The 17,119-nt window shown below is 41.6% G+C and overlaps 2 protein-coding genes across 3 annotated transcripts in view; one reads left to right on the top strand and one right to left on the bottom strand.

The window, feature by feature from the left end:
* Nucleotides 1-776: 776 nt before the first annotated feature.
* nol8 (nucleolar protein 8) lies at nt 777-16,555 on the bottom strand. Its single transcript, XM_044172823.1, is given in 20 exon segments — nt 777-2,353; nt 3,745-3,827; nt 4,062-4,123; nt 4,902-5,043; nt 5,134-5,438; nt 5,791-5,871; nt 5,992-6,130; nt 6,695-6,788; nt 7,152-7,277; nt 7,517-7,708; nt 8,209-9,572; nt 9,977-10,236; nt 11,441-11,739; nt 12,681-12,837; nt 13,379-13,457; nt 13,836-13,854; nt 13,924-13,962; nt 13,965-13,987; nt 15,174-15,319; nt 16,410-16,555. Coding segments are annotated over 19 exon segments (3,645 nt in total). The 5' UTR covers nt 15,295-15,319; nt 16,410-16,555; the 3' UTR covers nt 777-2,293.
* Nucleotides 16,556-16,776: 221 nt separating this feature from the next.
* The window catches only part of LOC122865028 (centromere protein P), a 100,828-nt gene continuing 100,485 nt past the window's right edge, over nt 16,777-17,119 (top strand). For both annotated transcript variants that reach the window (XR_006375373.1, XM_044172943.1), the window contains exon 1: nt 16,777-16,950. The gene's annotated coding sequence lies outside the window, so the exon portion shown is untranslated. The remainder of the gene's footprint in view (nt 16,951-17,119) is intronic.

The raw sequence follows: 17,119 nt of genomic DNA, 5'->3' as shown, positions 1-17,119 counted from the left end.
GCGCGAGGTTCCCCACGATGCCCGCCGCGAACAGCACGAGCGCGAGCAGCATGACTGCGTACGCCCAGTAAGAGCCGTCGGTGACCGGGAACAGCGGGTTGAGGAGCCCCGACCCGTGGCCTGACGAAGAGTTGCCCGGCGGGGCGGAGGCGTCCCGGTCGGTCCGCGGTGTGGTGAAGTAACCGCTCGGGTCGTCGTACCGCCGCGGATGCCCGTAACTGCTCGGTGACTGCGGGTCTCTTTTCCCGAAACTCCTATCTTTGGCTCCTCGAGCGACTCGCTTCAGGTCGGGAACTTTTGCACTTTCAACCCGGTCCACAGAAGTCCTTTCCGGGGAGAGAGACTCCTCTGTCCCCGCAGCCGGCGCGCCAGCATCCTCCGCCGGCTGCAGCTCCAGCGCGGACCCCACCTGAAACTCGCGGGCTGCGTGGACATGACGGAGCTCTGCGGTCCGCAGAAAGAGAAGCAAAAGCAACAAAACCGGACTCATATTTGTTTTTGTTTTGTTTGGTTTTTTTTTACCGTTGAACTAACTGGTCCGTGTTATCAGTCTCTTTCACAGACATGTGCTAAACAAACATTTGACTCCTGAAGTAAAAATGTCCATAAAACAGTTGGTCTCTCTGTCCGACCTCCTTCGGGTCCTGATGGAAAAGTTTTGAGTTTGCTGCGCACTTCAGCACTTGTTCACCAGTATCAACACCGACTGATACAACTGGGAGCTTCTTCCGGTTTTACATTTCAAAATAAGGAAAAATGAGCATGGAGATGCTGCATATACTTTTTTAAAGTTTACTTTGACAAAACTGCTTTGCATCAACACTTAATTGTATAAAAACATCACACAAAAATTGTCATTGTCTTCAGTTTTTAAACGGAAGTAGATAATGTATGGACTCAACATACATTACATTATAAATGTTCTGCATTGTTCAACCCAGGCTGAATAACCAGTCAACAGCCCTAAAGTCACTGCATGGCAAATAGTTCAAGGTCATTTGATCGACTGTGCACCAAAGCACAAAATAAAATTATAAGGGCCTTAAAGTGACTCTTGTATTTTTGCCCAGCTTTGAGGAACACTGTAGTTTTAAGACTTTTATTTACTTCAATTGATAATATTCTTACATGGTGAATATTCACAAATGAAATTGTTTTTAATAAAAGTCCAGGAGTGACTAACAGAAAACCACGGGACAGGGTAATATAACTGATGTGTCGTGCACTGTTTCCGATGAGTACTTAAAGGCAACAGGATACATAAACAATGCACAGAGTGTGTGAGGACCCAGAAGGTTGAAACGGCCCCTCCTGCAGGTTAAATCCTACTACAGTTCAAGAAAGCTACAGCTGGTTTCCCAGCCCAGAATCAACAACCCAGAAAAGCATGTCACCCTTAAAATATAACTTTTTTTCTTAGAAGTATGTTGTGTTTAAGTAGGGCTGCAAGCTGTTAATCATTTAAGAGTCTGAAATGTCAGAAAACAGTGAAAAGTAAAAATTTTCAGAGCCTAAGGTCATGTCTATCTGTCTATCGAGAGAGAGAGAGAGACTGCATTAGCTTTAGCTAGCTGGAACTAATAAACTGGACACTGAGTGTATTCCCACAAACTGAAAGCTTCTTCAAAATTCAAATGAACAAAATCTCATTTTGCTTTGCGAAGTGACAGAGTTCACAATGAGACGAGTCATCCTCAGATCACAACAGTGTGACGACACCATGAGACCATTTCCAGCCCCGTCGATCAAACCCTAACCTTTAGTCTTATTAGATGCTGATCTCAGCCCGCTGGTTGACAGCTGTAGCACCAAAAGTGATACAGAAATAGGTGATGTGAGGTATGGAAGACCAAAACTGACTAATAAAAAAATTATAATAATAATTAAGCCAAGTTTGTTTATTTATTGCTTTTTATTTTTTTTTTTTTAATAACAGGTTTGGTCCCCTGAAGCTGTGATTGGCTGATGCTGCGGATTGTCCAGAAGTTCATTTGCAGCATCGTTTCCATGGCAACTAACGAGAAAACCAAACCAGATGCTGTTTCAACAAGAAGATCTGACCACAAAATCATCTCTCAGTATTTACTCAAATAAAAAATAAATCTGATACTCTGATGATCTTGAACTTTCACTCAATGTCTGTGTCTTTTGGTCTCCCTCCTGCTGACTATTAAAAATCAGTCTGGGGCACAAAATGGCACCAAGGAGGGGAAAATAATCCGTCAGCTCCTGATTCTGAAGTCCAGACCAGTGAGTGCAAAATGAAACACAGAGACTTCACTTCCCATAATCCTCAGCTCTTCTGGGAGGCCTTCAGCTTCTTCCGGGCGTCCTTGTGTTTCTTGCGGTACTCCTGTGGAAACAGGAAAGTAGCCTTCACTCAGTCTGAGGTTGATATCAACAAGTTTAGTCTACAGTAATGAAGGCTTCTGTTAACAAGTACAAGCCAAAGGGAAAAACTCAATGGGCTCAGTATTGTAGCGATATTATCTGCAAATGTGTAAGAAGAGTTTAGAAACTGTTTCCCAAACCGTGTCGGTGTATTCAGATTTGTGAATGTGTGGAAGAATCTGTAAATGTGTATAAGAATCTCCAAAGGCATCAAAATGTGGATCAAGAGGGCGACCCATGGACTGCACATGCTATTTGTACACAAGCAGGGGCCTGATCAACCCTGGCTGGCTCGCTTGGACGAGGGTGTCGGATGTTGAAAGACCCGAAACACCAGATGACCCCAGGTTACCTCACTGATGCTGTGTCCAAATGCATTTCAAGATGTGTGAAACAACAACACAAACGTGTGTCAGTCATATCAATGCCTAGAAAATACATCTGACAGACATGGAAAGCATAGAGTACAAAGAAACATCAGATTTTTATTTTTGGTCTAGACCAGGGCTGTTCAATTACAAATTCAACTGGGCCAGATTTTAAAACAAGGAAATGTAGATGGGCAAGACATTTTCAACATTTTTTTAGTTTTTGGTAATTTAAACAAATGCAAATGAATTTGATAAAAAATAGCAGGCGTTTGGAGATGGCGGTAAAATAAACTACTACTTGCCAGTCCAGGCAGAGTTAAACTGACGGTTTCATTGTCAAATTTATGTTTCAGGGTTGACAGAGACATATTTTCAGTAGAGCACTTCCCTGCTTGTGACTGTCAATAGCCAGATGTTTTGAAGGTCGGAGCTCACAGGAGAAAACGTTGATTTGTGAAAGATATGATTGGCAGTGTAGCTATATCCGTAAACATCCTGGTACTGCGCATGTGCAGCTCTCAACAGAGACGAGAAAGAAGCGAGATGGCTCACTCGTTAGCTGCTTCAATACACTATATATGTAGTTTACTTATTTTGTCATACATCAGATTTATGTATGCTGGGCCACTCGGAGGTCGCTTCTGGACCGGATGTGGCCCGCGGGCCGGCAGTTGATTACGCCTGGTCTAGAGGATAGAATTACTGTTTTTTTTCTCCAGAAAAAGATGAGGAAGTGCTGTTACAATGAACATTATAGACTGGGACCAGAATCAACTGATAATGATGTAATAAATGTCTGTACATATAATTACTACTAATTCAAAAAGTAGAGTTAGTGTTAAGTTACTCTTTGAAAGAAGTTCTTGCAATATTCACTGAAACATTTTAATACTTTCATCTGGTTTAGTACTTGACAAGGTGAACATGGTGAGACTGTTTTTGATAATGTTCCTGTGAAACGTTCATGTGAACTGATGTGTACCTCTCTGAGCGCGCTCCTCCTCTCCTCCCACTGCTCCCTCTGCTCCTCCAGGTGAGAGGACCGACAGAACAACCTGGGACCCTCTGATGGAGGAGAGAGATGGTTGAGATCACACACGCAAAAAAGCCCCATCAACATTAAAAAAAACAAAACAGTACAACATATCAATTAATGTTTTTGTTCTCTGTAATGGTGGTTTCTCCCCAGGCGTACATTTTAACAGTACCGGTGGGATCACAAAAATATATTTGAAGATTTAACCTGCTGCTTCATAAAAGGTAAAAACAAAAACATTTTGACTTTTCCCTCCATCCTACCTGTCAATCTGCTGTCTTCAGGGAAGAAGAAGAATAGATCTGTCTTTGAAGGCGTCTCCTCTCTGTGAACAGTGACACCAGCACACACACACACACACACACACACACATTCAGATGACATTATTATAGAATAACTGTCCTTCTCTTTAACAATGAAATCACAGGTCTACAGGTAAATGTTAAGGCCTCAGTATACTTCAAACATACTGCGTCCGACGAGTTTTGTAACTTTCTGAAACAGACAATCAGGCCCACTTTACGCAGTGATTTATCAGGTGTGTGGAGGTGTGAAGTGGGCGGGGTTTGAACATCTCTCTAAAGCTCACACAACTACTTTTGTAAGAAAAGCCAAGTGCGACACCATGAATGCCTTCGAGGAGCGAAAGCTTGATGAACTAGACCCAGTGAATGTTTGTCATCCTCAAACGAATATTCGATTAATCTATTCGTTTGATCAACAGAAAATTAATCTGCAACTATTTTGATAACTAATCATTATCATCTGTCATTTAACAAGCAGAAAGGCCAACATTCACTGGTTCTAGTTTCTCAAATGTCAGGATTTGCTGCTTTTCTTTGTGAGAAATGATACTAAATTGAATAGACGCCACTTTGGACTTTGGGAAATTATAACAGCCATTTTCGACTATTCTAACTTTTTATAGACAAAACAATGTCTTTTAATTGAGGAAATACTAATCGATAAAGAAAACAGTCGTTAGTTGCACTCCTAGTAGAAACCCTTGGACAACATGTCATACAATCTACCTCGTTTGAAGCAAACTGAGCCTTTAAAAACAAACACAGAGCACTTCACAGGATTTAATCTTCTTTTCTCACTCTGTGATTCTAGCGGCAACGCTGCTTTGCTCCTCATCTTCCTCCTGTTCTTCCTCATCCTCCTCTGAGCTGCTTTCATGGAAACGTGGGTCTTGTTGCCATGACACCTTTGGCGCCTGGATGCTCTCTACCTTGTACTCTTCTGGCAGAGAGACAGAGGGAAGATTTGTTTTCCCAATTTTTTAATTTCTCCGATCTCCAGTCTGAGATAAATATGTGAGATATAACCTACCTGTCTCTCTACTTCCTGTTTCTGTGTTGTCTCCAAAGAAGGAGAATTTAAATCCAGACGACTCCTCTTTCTCTGCGCTGGGATCAGCTGAGAGGAGAGATGACAGCGGGGTCGGCTGTTCATCCGTCCCTCCTGCTTCCTCTTCTTCCTCTTGGTCCCAGCTCGTCTTCTCTTCTTTTCCAGCAACGTCATCCTTCGTCGGACCGAACACAGCCTTCAGGTCGCCAGACACGTCGTAGTAAATCTCCTTAGAAACCTCCGGAAGCTTCTGAGCCTCTTCCCTCTTCTTCTTCCTGGCCGACTTGCTGTGAAGACAACAGATCACATGACAGTTTTACTGGAGTACAGGTAGAGCTGATAATGTGGACATGATGCAGTTTGAGTACATTTTTTAAATTGGAGGTTTTTCTATGTGAAGACTTTAAATTAAACTGATTCTAATATAAGATTAGATGCAACTATACATCAGTATATTATGTATTACTGTTCTCCTGATTATCACATTCTGATGAATGTTCTTTGCTGCTCCTGCTTCATATCGTTGCTGTATCTGACACTATTGACCACAGTATGGAGATATCTGGAACCACATGAGTAGTTTATTTGTCCAACAGAAAATTCTGTGTCACTATTAACGATCACATTTCATGTTCGTACCTCTCCTTGGTTTCTTCTGTTTTGGTCTCAAATGCAGCGTGTTCCTCTCTGCTGGGGTCGTAATGCAGCGCCGAGACGTCTCTGCAAACACAAACATTTCATTTTTTAAATTTATTTATATCAAATGTTCCAATTCAGAAGTGGCTGTGATCCAGACTCATACATATGGTGTGTGTTTGTGAGAGTGTGTGTGTGGCTGACCTGAAGGTCTTGGCCTTGCCGGACGTCTTGCTGCTGCAGGTTTGTTGGCTGCTGCCGAGGACGCTCTGCAGGATGGACAGGTTCTTCTTCCTCTCCTCCTCCAGAGCCTCATCATCCTCCGTCACGCTCCTCTTTTTCTCTGAATCATCAACAGTCACTTTATTCACCAGAAAGAGATGCTCACAGGTTTCACTTCAGTGCACGAACTTACAAACATCCAGCAGGACAAAACAGTGCGTATATGTATTTTCAGACCTGCTGGTAACGTTTTTTTTTGCAGTGAAAATGAGATGAAAATAAAATAAACATAACTTTTGAAAATGAAAACTTTGGCAAAAGACTTGCATACATCTGTGGAATCATTGTATCCTCCTGATAGGTCAAATAGTATCCGCCAACACCTCAAAATGATCTCTTCTTCAGAAGCCGATGTAGCAGTTTGAGCTGTTGCACTAACCAGCATCATCTCAACATTTCAGTAACATTATGTCTCTATAAGTAATGTTGCCTAACATTACGAGGGAAACAAGCAACAGATTTATGGACTAAATTCATCTACAATTTGCACAATGAACACACCAGACCTCTGTGTCATTGTCAGTGAGACATCATCCTTTCTTCATCACTGTCTTGACCTGCTTTTCTACAGACTATGACCAGAGTGTACCCCCACCCACAGCCCTGCCCCCACCCACAGCCTCACCTGACTCCTCCTCTTTGTCCTCGTCCTCCTCCAGGAAGCGAGAGTCCATCCGGAAACGTTGGTCTGTCCCGAAACGAGACTGCAGCTCCATCAGCTGGACAACACAAACAAACAACATCAGAGGCAGGCGTCCAATCACAGCACTGATATCTTAACGCAATGCTTGAATTGACTTGAAATCTGGTTCAGACATGTCGAGAGCCCAGAAGATGAACCTTGATGACTTTGGTGGCTCTTCATCTTGTGCTTTAAGCGCCTTAAGCTTTTTCTTTAAAAGGTTAAGCCATTTCAGTACTACAAAATATGGGGCCCTTTTCTTTCCTCCTCGGGAGCCGATCTGGACTCTAAATGGAGGGCATTGTGGATTTGCATGGGAATGTTATATAATTCTAAAAGAACGTGACGACAACAGATAGGTAAGCGTACGGAGCAGCACTGCGTGATCTTCTTTTCTCACCTTCTGTCCTGCTCGACCTTCAAACTGAGGCCTGATGTCAAACCTGCTGCCATCCTCCTCTTCATCACCATCCTCCTCATCCTCACTGCCGTTGAATAGCTGAGGAACCAGTGGCTTCAGACGCACCTGACCACCCACACACACACACACACACACACAGAGTTAAACCACAGCTGATTTAGGGTTTGATTTCCTGTCACATGTATAAGAGAAAACTGTTGAAAAGGTCGTCATGATCCATAAAAATCAATGAATAATGAATGAATGAATGAATACAGTCAGTTACATAAACTCAAAGGTAGATTCTGAACTAACTAAATACTATCTAGCCTAGCTCTCTCTCAGGTTAGTAACTCTTCACTCACCTTTTCTTTTACTGTGTTGTTCTCACTGGCTGATGCCTCATCACCTGTGGCCTCGTCCTCTGATTGGCTGTCCTGGAACAGCGTCTTCTTTGACGGCGTGACCTCTGAGGTTGTCTGCTGTTTATCGTCATCATCACCATCATCATCAGAGCCAAAGACGATGTGTTTCCCTGCTCCCGCTGTTGGAGTATCCTAATGAAGATTAATATTGCGCGTTAAACACGACTCCAAATATATGTTAACGCTGCTCCGTATCTATTTGCCATGTCAACGTAAAAAAAGGTGAATATACGTCAATGTTTGTTCAAGTGGCCAAAAATCAGTTATTGAGGTTTAATTTTAAGTGTGAGCAAGGTAACACCGCTTGTGTAACATACATAACAGCTGGCCAGTCAAAGGTTTATGATGCATCATTTCAATGCAAACTTAATAAATCTGCTTTGTTTCCTAAAACTTTATTAATCAGTTTCCAAGGTCAAGACTTACCTCAGTTTAATGAATTAGTTTATAATATCTTTTCAAATTAGTCAATTTATTAATTAAAAACTAAAATAAAATTCTGTTGGCACAATCCAGACCCCACAGCCCTTAGACAAAACTTAACCTAAACTCAGTTCTAACCTTAACCCCTTACGCTAAATCTGAAGCCAGCAGCCTGATCCAAAGACTGAACACACAAATGCTGCACCCACCAGGTTGGCTAGAGCTCCCTGGATGAGCCTCTTGTGTTCTTCAGCCTCTTTCTGTCTCTGTTGGACGGCAGCCAGCCTCCTCATGTTGGCCTTCCTCTGCCGCTCCTCTTCCTCTTTAGCGCCTAACGGCACCCGGGGAGGAGCCTGCTTTTCCTCCTCGTCCTCCTCCTCCTCACTGGAGGAGGACTCACTGTGAGAAGCAGGGGGAGGTGCTGCTTTCACAGCATCTTCAGCAGAAATGATCTCTTGCTCGTCCTCGTCTTCCTCAGTGGAGGAGCTGGTGGATGAAGGTAAAGCTGTTGCTGCAGCTTTAGCTGTAACAACAGTCTGACTGACTTTCGTCCTCTCCTCATCCTCCTCACTGCTAGAGGAGGAACCAGTCTCAGTTTTCTCAGCGTTTTCTGTAGCTTTACTTGGAACCAGTTTTAAAACTCTTGGGGCACCCATGTTCTTCATCACCTCCCCCCTTTTCTCCTCCTCCTCCTCACTGCTTTCTGAGGTTTCTGTGTGTTTCTGTCCGCTCAGAGTCCTGCTAGTTTTGCTGTCCGTTGCTCTGTGGTTCGGCCGAGGAGCTTCAGAGTCCAGCTTGTGTTTTTTAACCTCACTTCCTCTTTCCCCCCCCTCCTCCTTCAGCGCTCTCGTCCCCTGGAAGGCAGGCAGCGGCGTTGACATGACAGCTTTTCTTTTCTTCTTTTTCTTCTTCTGTTCGTCCTCGCTGCTGTCCTCCTCCATGATGGCGGCGAGGATCTCTTCCGGCATGGTGCCTTTCTTGGGAGCAGGTCGTTCAGCAGAACTGGACATGAGGTTCATTTCTTGTTCAGAAGAGGCGCTGAGGATGCTGGGAGCTGTAGTCTTCGAGGTCTGCTGGGATTCTTCAGCTAGCCTCTGTAGATCAGCCAGGGAGATCTCCAGGCGGGTGACGTTAGAAAACATGGCTTCATAATCAGAATCTGAACTGTAATCAGCTGATTGTAACTCCTCATCTTCACCCTCATCATCTACATCCTTATCTTCATCATCATCATCATCATCACTATCTGATTCTGAGAAAGGAGGTTTTACAACAGGGAGGACTGTCATCTTCTGACTTTGGCTCTGAGAACTCTGTTTACCAGAATCTCCTCTCTGCTGTGTGGAGGATGGTTTCCTGGAGGTGAGGTTTTCTTCAGCATTTGATGAATCGTCCTCCTTCTCTCCAGCTTTACTTTTCTTCTTTGTCTTTCTCTTCCTGTCTGTGTCGTTTCCTGAGACATGTTCTGCAGTGGGCAGAGTCAGTCTCTCCTGCGGTGGAGGTTTCCTGGAGGCGAGGAGTTCATCGGTGTCTGCAGAGTCGTAGTCATTCTCTTCTTCGTCATCTGGACCACCTGGAATCCCAAAGAAAAATTTGCTTTTTTACAGCTTATTTTACATTATATTCAAAATAAATTTTACCTGGTCATTGGACTCATCTTGAGCTTCTGGCACTAAATTCACAAATGTTCCTAGAACTATGAGCTGGTCCTTATAGTAATTACTTTTTTAAGATAATAAATAACATTTCCTTTAATAATTTTTCTTATTCATTCTATTATCTCATTCTTTTCCACATAATTCCTATTCATTATCACTACAGCTAGACCAATAAATCGACTTGGATTATATATCAGCCAATATTAGCTTATCACAGATATACTGGTATCCTAACAGACAGCTTCTCTTTAAGAGAAACGCTGACGAGACACATTAATTCTCAAAAAAGTGGAATTGGTGTTTAAAACTGGTCTGTTACCTTTCTGCTGCTGACGGGAGCGTCCAGCCTTCACCAAGTAGTCGAGTCCGACCACTTCCAGGTTATCCTCGTCCACTTCCTCTTGCAGTGCGGCATGGGAGGTGTTCTGGGCCGCCACCAGTCTGTGGAATTCCTCGTCTGAATCGATATCAGTCAGTGCCCCCCTCCTCTGAGCCATTCTGTGGTTGGTTGGTAGTTCATATCCGTTGGTGATCTGATGAGCCTCAGTGTGATCGACAGAGTCAACAGTCTGCTTAAATCTAAGAGGAGAACAACAAGGAGGAGATGGGAGCAGAATAACACCATGTGAACATCCCAGAAGTGGAATCAAGTTACTTTCAATCTTAAAACTCAACACTCACCTAAAATATTCATAATTGTTCTTCACCAAATTTAAAAGGAACTTCAAATTATAAATACCAACAGAGCAATCGGGAATTAAGTTGATGTAAAATAACTGATGTAAAAGTCAACAAATTCTAGACTTGAGTCCACACCTCTGTAATGATTCTGTGTTCCCCCCCATCTTGCACTAAATACACATAATACAGTATCTGTGACATTGGACACAAAACATATTTGAGGCTGATAAATCAAAAACCAAAGAAAAGCTTTTGATCCAAGAAATTCATCAGTTTCTATATTAAATGTAACATTTTTGATAATGAGAATCATAAAAACCTCTTAAAGCTTCTAAGTAATCAGTGTGAGTGTTTGGGAGTTCGACAAACTAGCAGAAACTGAGAATCCCAGAAACAAGTCGGACCTTTTGGCAATCTACAACCAGCAATAAGTTTTGGGAATCAAGTAAGAACTAATAAGATTTCCAAAAACCATTAGTATAGGAAGATTTGGCAATCCCAGAAACCTTGGAAGGACTTGCAAATTTGTAAAACCCAAAATCAGCAGGGATTACAGAAACCCTTAGGAACATTCGGGAATCCACTAAACAAGTGGGCACCATTGAGAATCCTGGAAAGCACTTGGAAAATATGGAAAGTCAGGAACTAGCTGAGACTTCTGAGAAGTATAGAAACCAGTAGGTGGTTTTGGCAATCCCAGGAGCTAATCCGAAACCAATGAGAATTCCTAAAGAAGTGAAAAATATGGAATCCTAGAAACCAGCAGGGACTTCTGAAAAGCTCAGAAACCAGTATTAAGTTTTGGGAATTCCAGAATCCAGCAGGACTTCCAAAAAAATCCAGGAAACCAGTAAAAACCTTTGGGAATGCTGGAGATCAGTCACTTTTGAGAATCCCAGGGCCAGCAGAAATTCCTGAGCATACCACTTGGAAAATCTCAAAAACTAGCAGGAACCTTTGAGAATCCTGGAAAATATAGGATCCCAAAAGCCATCAGGGACTTCTGAGACACCCAGAAGCCATCAGGGAGGTTTAGGAATTACAGAAACTAGCAGGAACCTTTAGGTCAGATTGTTAGGAGCAGACAACATCACATGGTTACCTGGTTTTGCCCACAGCATTATGGGAGTTGACCGTGTCTGTCCGACTCTTCTTGGGTCTCGATGGCTCATATGGAGGGAACTCTCCCCGCCTCTTCTTGCTGATGTCATCATCCCCTCCCTGTACCTCCCAGGTGAGCTGGGTGACAGGTGTGGGCTGGTCTGCGGTGGACCGGTCCAGCCTGCGGATGTTGTGGCTGTATTTGGACGGGTCGTACTTCAGGGTTCGAGCTCTGCTGCCTTTCTGACACCGGAGCTGCAGGACGGGGAGGACTCGTCCGAATTTACTGACCACCCAGTCCTGAAACCAGAACACCCAGAAGACAGTGAACACCTCCATCCTCACACATGTTGCTGTGCATCTCATAAAAGATGATTACCGTAAACTCTCCAATAATAGTGGCCGGGACCTTTATTTACTTCAATGGCCTTTATTTTAGAGATAGGCTTTTATTCCTAATTTCACCTGCTTCCCATTTATTATTGCAAACTCAACATGTCCTCCATGTTTATCTGTTGTCTTGATAAATTCAGTGTTATGTACATTTCCACAGCACTAATTCCATCAGTACAACAGATTCATTTCATACTCACCACTCTGCTGCTTTGAGTTTCTCTTCTTTAATAACGTGCCATTTTCATTCACCAAATAATTTCAGTCCTTTTACCTTTCTGTTTTTCCTGATCGATGTTAAGCTACCATGAATGCAACTCAACAGTTCCAGCAGATTTTTCACATTAAAAGTATTCTGACCTTCCCGTTGTTTCCCTGACAGCAGCTTAACATCTGTCAGGATATAATGGGAAAGTGGACTCAAATTAAGCAGAGTGGTATGACTCGGTAGTTGTACTAATGGAATTAGTGCTATAGAAATGTACATTATACTTAATTTATCATGTCAGCCATTGTTGTTGGCTACAGGTATTATTTCACCCTCCTCAATGTGTTTTTGAATATCAGCTTTAATATGAGAATATACGGTAAACAAACACTAGGGTGACTCCATATTCCTGTGCAGGCAGCTTACTTCTATACATGAAGAAATGTCATTACAGAAAGGCCAAAGATATGTTGGAGGGCATTTACAAACAGTGTCTCTATTACATAGTTTGTCCATCAGAGAAACTTTCAAATGCTGAAATTGGTATTGGGCTCTACTGGATCTGATGTCCACACCAAACTGAGATACTGCCTATCACTCAGACTCTCTCACACACACACACAGCAGTAGATGAGCAGACCTTGTGTCCTGGCACTTCGGTCCCTGGCACCGCAGCCTTCATGGTGAAGTTTTCCACGCCGGATCTGCTCATGGAGTCCAGCATCTTCTGTTGCTGGTCCTCAGCTGCAGGCTGCTGGAGGCGATGCTCCGCTGCCGCCTGCCGCTCCTCAGCCAGTCTAAGACACAAATACCACAAACTCATCGCCCACTGGGATCAGGAAGAATATAGCATCATAGATTATAAGTGTGTGGTTCAGGGAGGTGGAATATTTTTTTCTTAATATACTCTCTGCTGCTGTAAGGAACCACTTCTCCCTCAAGAATGACTGATATCTGTTTGAATGTTGAGTCCAGGACCATCTGAACACCTTCACCCTACAAAATTAAAGATCCGTTTTGGAAACAATATTTCAATATTTTTAAAAGCACAGATGGTTATATTGTGATTCCTCACCTGCTTTCATTTAGGAGACAGGCTTTAGCTTTGCCAAAAAAATTATAAGCAGATTCGGTTTATTTGCCATTGCAACAGAGATCTGCTGATCTGAACCTAAAATCCTTAAAATCAAACAGTGTGTGGGATCCTCCTTAATGTGTTTGATTTTCCGACACCCGCTCCCCCTTTTTTATACCAGTGTATAAAATCACAAACAGAAAATAATCAGTTAATCAGTTAATAATCTGTTAATGTTAGAAAGTCTGAAGACTTTCCTTTACCTGTGCAGGAAACTCTCCTTGGCTGTTTCAATCTGCAGAGTTCCTCCTTTCCATTTGGATTTGTTCAGCACCGTCAAACCTGCAGAGGAAACACACTGATGATACAACACAAGCTCTGATGTCAGTTATGGTGAGCACAACGTAAGGGACACTAACACGAAACAAATCACCATGTTTGAATAATCTTCCAGAACCAGAATTGATACTGACAAGACACTGACACTCAAGTGAAACAAGAGACACTGATCCATGAAGTTTGTGATCTCCTAAAACTGACAGCATTTTCTCCTGTTTTAAGTAAAATAAGACTTAAAGGCTGAATGACACTAGATGACATGTTCAGATAGATGGTTCTTGCAGAATGACAGCTGAGGTGTCCCACTGACAGTCTGAATGAACATCAGTTAAACAGAACACATAAAGCTGTTGAGTTACTGCAGCAGCTCGGTTCACTCACATTTCTTCAGGTCGGCTTCCTTGACGCCCGTTCAAACCAACTCTTCTCTCTACTAAGAATCGCTGTCTTCAAATGTGTGGTTTGTAGCTGAAATGTTGATGTTAATGTAGCCTCACTGCACTGAATGGAGTAGGTTTTTCTGTAAGGAATACCTGCAGGAGAACAGCAAGAGTCAGAGCACATGCAGGTCACTGAGGAGATCTCTGAACAAAAATAATATAACAACAACAAATATGATTTATACCTGATGGAACCACAACAACTGATACTAAAAAGGAAGCCTAAAGACGTTTCTGTTCACTACAGGATGATAATGCTAATTTGGATTATCCCAAACATGCATGTACTTAAAATTCAAACTGAACATTTTCCAAATCAGACTATCAGTTTTTATATTTCCTTTCTTCCAGGCAGCCATTGGCTTCAGTTAATTTCTATGAAAATCAACCTGCAGAGACTTGAAACTTGCTGCAGAGACATAACAGTCAGTCAATCATCACAGCCAACTTTTAGTCGACTTTATTTTTGGTCAAAGTTCCATAATCACCATTTGGTGATGTTGTTGTGAGCAACCAAGTTGTGAAAAATCCCTGTCGGTGTGTTTAACGAAGCGCTGATGTCTGATATTTGAGTGCCAGCAAGACTCCAAATGTCAGTACAGACTTCCAATGTTTATTTAAAATGAATCAATACAACAATCGATACATTAAAAATGCTTGTAAAGAAATTAAATACGTTTGCATTTAAATTAAAAAAATATTAGTTGAATTTTAAAATGGAATCGCAAACTTTAACTTTTCCTCTGGCTGCTGTATTTAATGTACATTTGACATATAATTCTTGTGATCGCTTCAATATTTAATATAAAGACATGTAAGCAGAATCAGAGCACTAGTGATAAATGTTTCAAATTGATCAATTTATTATTTGATCATAATCAAACACTGTACAAGTAATTCCAGTGGCACACTCCAGACTCCATACAGACAAGCTATAGTGTTTGAGATTTAAAGACAAACAATAAGCAAAATTACTTAAGCCAATAATGTGAATTTAAATTCTTGCATTAATAAAGTTGCTGTTCAGCAGCCGATTCTTAAATATCAGCTATGAGAGCTTCTTTGAATGCAACAAAGATATTTTATTTAACAGTCTTACATGATAATGACTATGTTGACCTTGATGGATTATATTTGCATCTCAAGCAAGTTTAAGACCTTAGTGTGTATAAAACATTAAATACAGGATAAACTAAACTAAATGGAATTTAAAAATTAGACACTGTTATTGTTATCATCACGACTGTCAGAGTGTCAGAGTGTGTAATGGATTCCTCACCCTCATCATCCCTCCTGGTCCGGAGCTCCACATCCTCCACTTCTCCAAACTTTCCGAATCGATCCTTCAGATCCTTCTGGGTGATCGAGTGGCTCAACCCGCCGACGTACAGCCGCCGCATCACTCCGTATCCACGACAACAGTCACTGCACAGACAACAAGCACCAGGCTCAACCATCTATTAACTGCCTATACATTCATCCACTCGTCAATAGACCATGGATGGGTGCTGACTTTGATGAACCATAAGGTTTCAGTGTGAGTACCTGCACCTTAGCAGTGCCAAAAAAGTTTGATTAGTCGAAGTCGATCAACCAGAATTTTTCTCAATAACAATTTTGATAATAGATTATCTGTCATATCTAACTTTGTCATTTTGCTTTACTTTTTAAAAACAGATATATTTTACTTTTTTGTACATTTGTTATATTTATGATTCTTAACTTTTGCAGTTTTTTCTTTTCCCTTATTATGTTTATTGTTATGCAACAAAATATCTAGGCAAATTCCTTGTATGTGAAAACATACTTGGCAATAAACCTGTTTCTGATTCTGACTTTAGGTTTTTGGACTGGCGGTTGGACTAAAAAAATTCCAGGAGTCATGAATTTGTATATACCTATTGTATCATAGATTCATAACTGGTGACAGCTTTAGGAATCATCACTAAGACTGCATGAGTGTAGGTTGGCTCTCTCTGTCAGCTAGAGGAGATCTGCACTCTTTATATTTATACAACCATTGTAAGTGTTGATTAAACTACACACGTAAGCTTCCTAAACGACCATACAGTTGAATCAACACCTTTATAAAACGGATTCAACAAAACTGAACATTATAACCATCACGATTGGCAGGGTTTATTGCAGAGCTGTTGATAGACTGTGTTAGCTGTAGGTAGGTGGACCTAATACACTTGTGACTGACAAAAAAATGAAACGAGAAAAGTCAATATGATACAACAATACTCCCTGCGTGGATAGACTACACTAAGAGGGGAAAATAAGTAAGTAAAACAAAACAGACGCAATTTCTTGACGTTTAGTGGACTTTAACGTCTCCATCAGCTCAGCCTGAAGACCTTCACTGAATCTTTGGAGGAACTAAAACAGCGGCACGCAGAGTTTAAATAAACTACTATCTCTAAATAAATTAACTTATAACTGAGCTGATGGCGTTACCACGATCAAACTACAGGTTTACTTTATATCGACAGAAAACCCAACAAATGTTTACCTCACATGTGTCCAGCTGGTGTTACCGTTAACTCTGTCCGCTGTCCGGGGCTGCACTCCTGACGATTTTCCTTCCGCACTTGTTTCCGTAGAACTGAAACGTTCCGCCGTGGTTTAGAAAAACACAAATAAAGCCAGAAAGGGATGCCGGTACGTTTATCTGTGAAAATGTTTAATTATGATGTTTAATCAAAGAAGAAATAATTATTTTTTTTATATTGATTAGCTCAAACCCGTAGTAATCATTCTCGATTACAAACATCTGCGACTATACAGATACGGCTTTCTATGTAGAGGGGAGTCTCACAACTTCCAGCTCTGACAGGTTTTTGTTTCGTGTCTATTAGCAATAATGAAGCGCTAATTTGTACTTTTACAATACATCTCTATAAACATTTGCAGTTTGTACCTACAGAAAGGCACACTGTCTGACACTTCATCACAGAAACAGTTTATTCCCCCTCCGACACGTGAAAAGTGGTATGGTCCAGAGGGCGCGAGGCTCCAAACTGTTTTGGTTGTCAGGGCGAAGAAGCAATCAGGTGAGGAAAAGTGTTTACTTTTTCCATAAAATGAATAACACTCTTTTATATCTGTGGATTTAGTACTTTAAAGTAACAATTATTTAAATAATTCGATATTATAACGGAGACGAAGTTAACTTTAGACACGACAGTCAGTCTAACTTCGCCTAGTGTAATTGTTTTGCTA

The sequence above is a fragment of the Siniperca chuatsi genome, linkage group LG2, assembly GCF_020085105.1.
Source record: "Siniperca chuatsi isolate FFG_IHB_CAS linkage group LG2, ASM2008510v1, whole genome shotgun sequence".
In the NCBI taxonomy this organism is placed as follows: Eukaryota; Metazoa; Chordata; class Actinopteri; order Centrarchiformes; family Sinipercidae; genus Siniperca; species Siniperca chuatsi.
The sequence above is the reverse complement of the archived record's forward strand: the minus strand, read 5'-3'. Positions and strand labels throughout refer to the sequence as shown.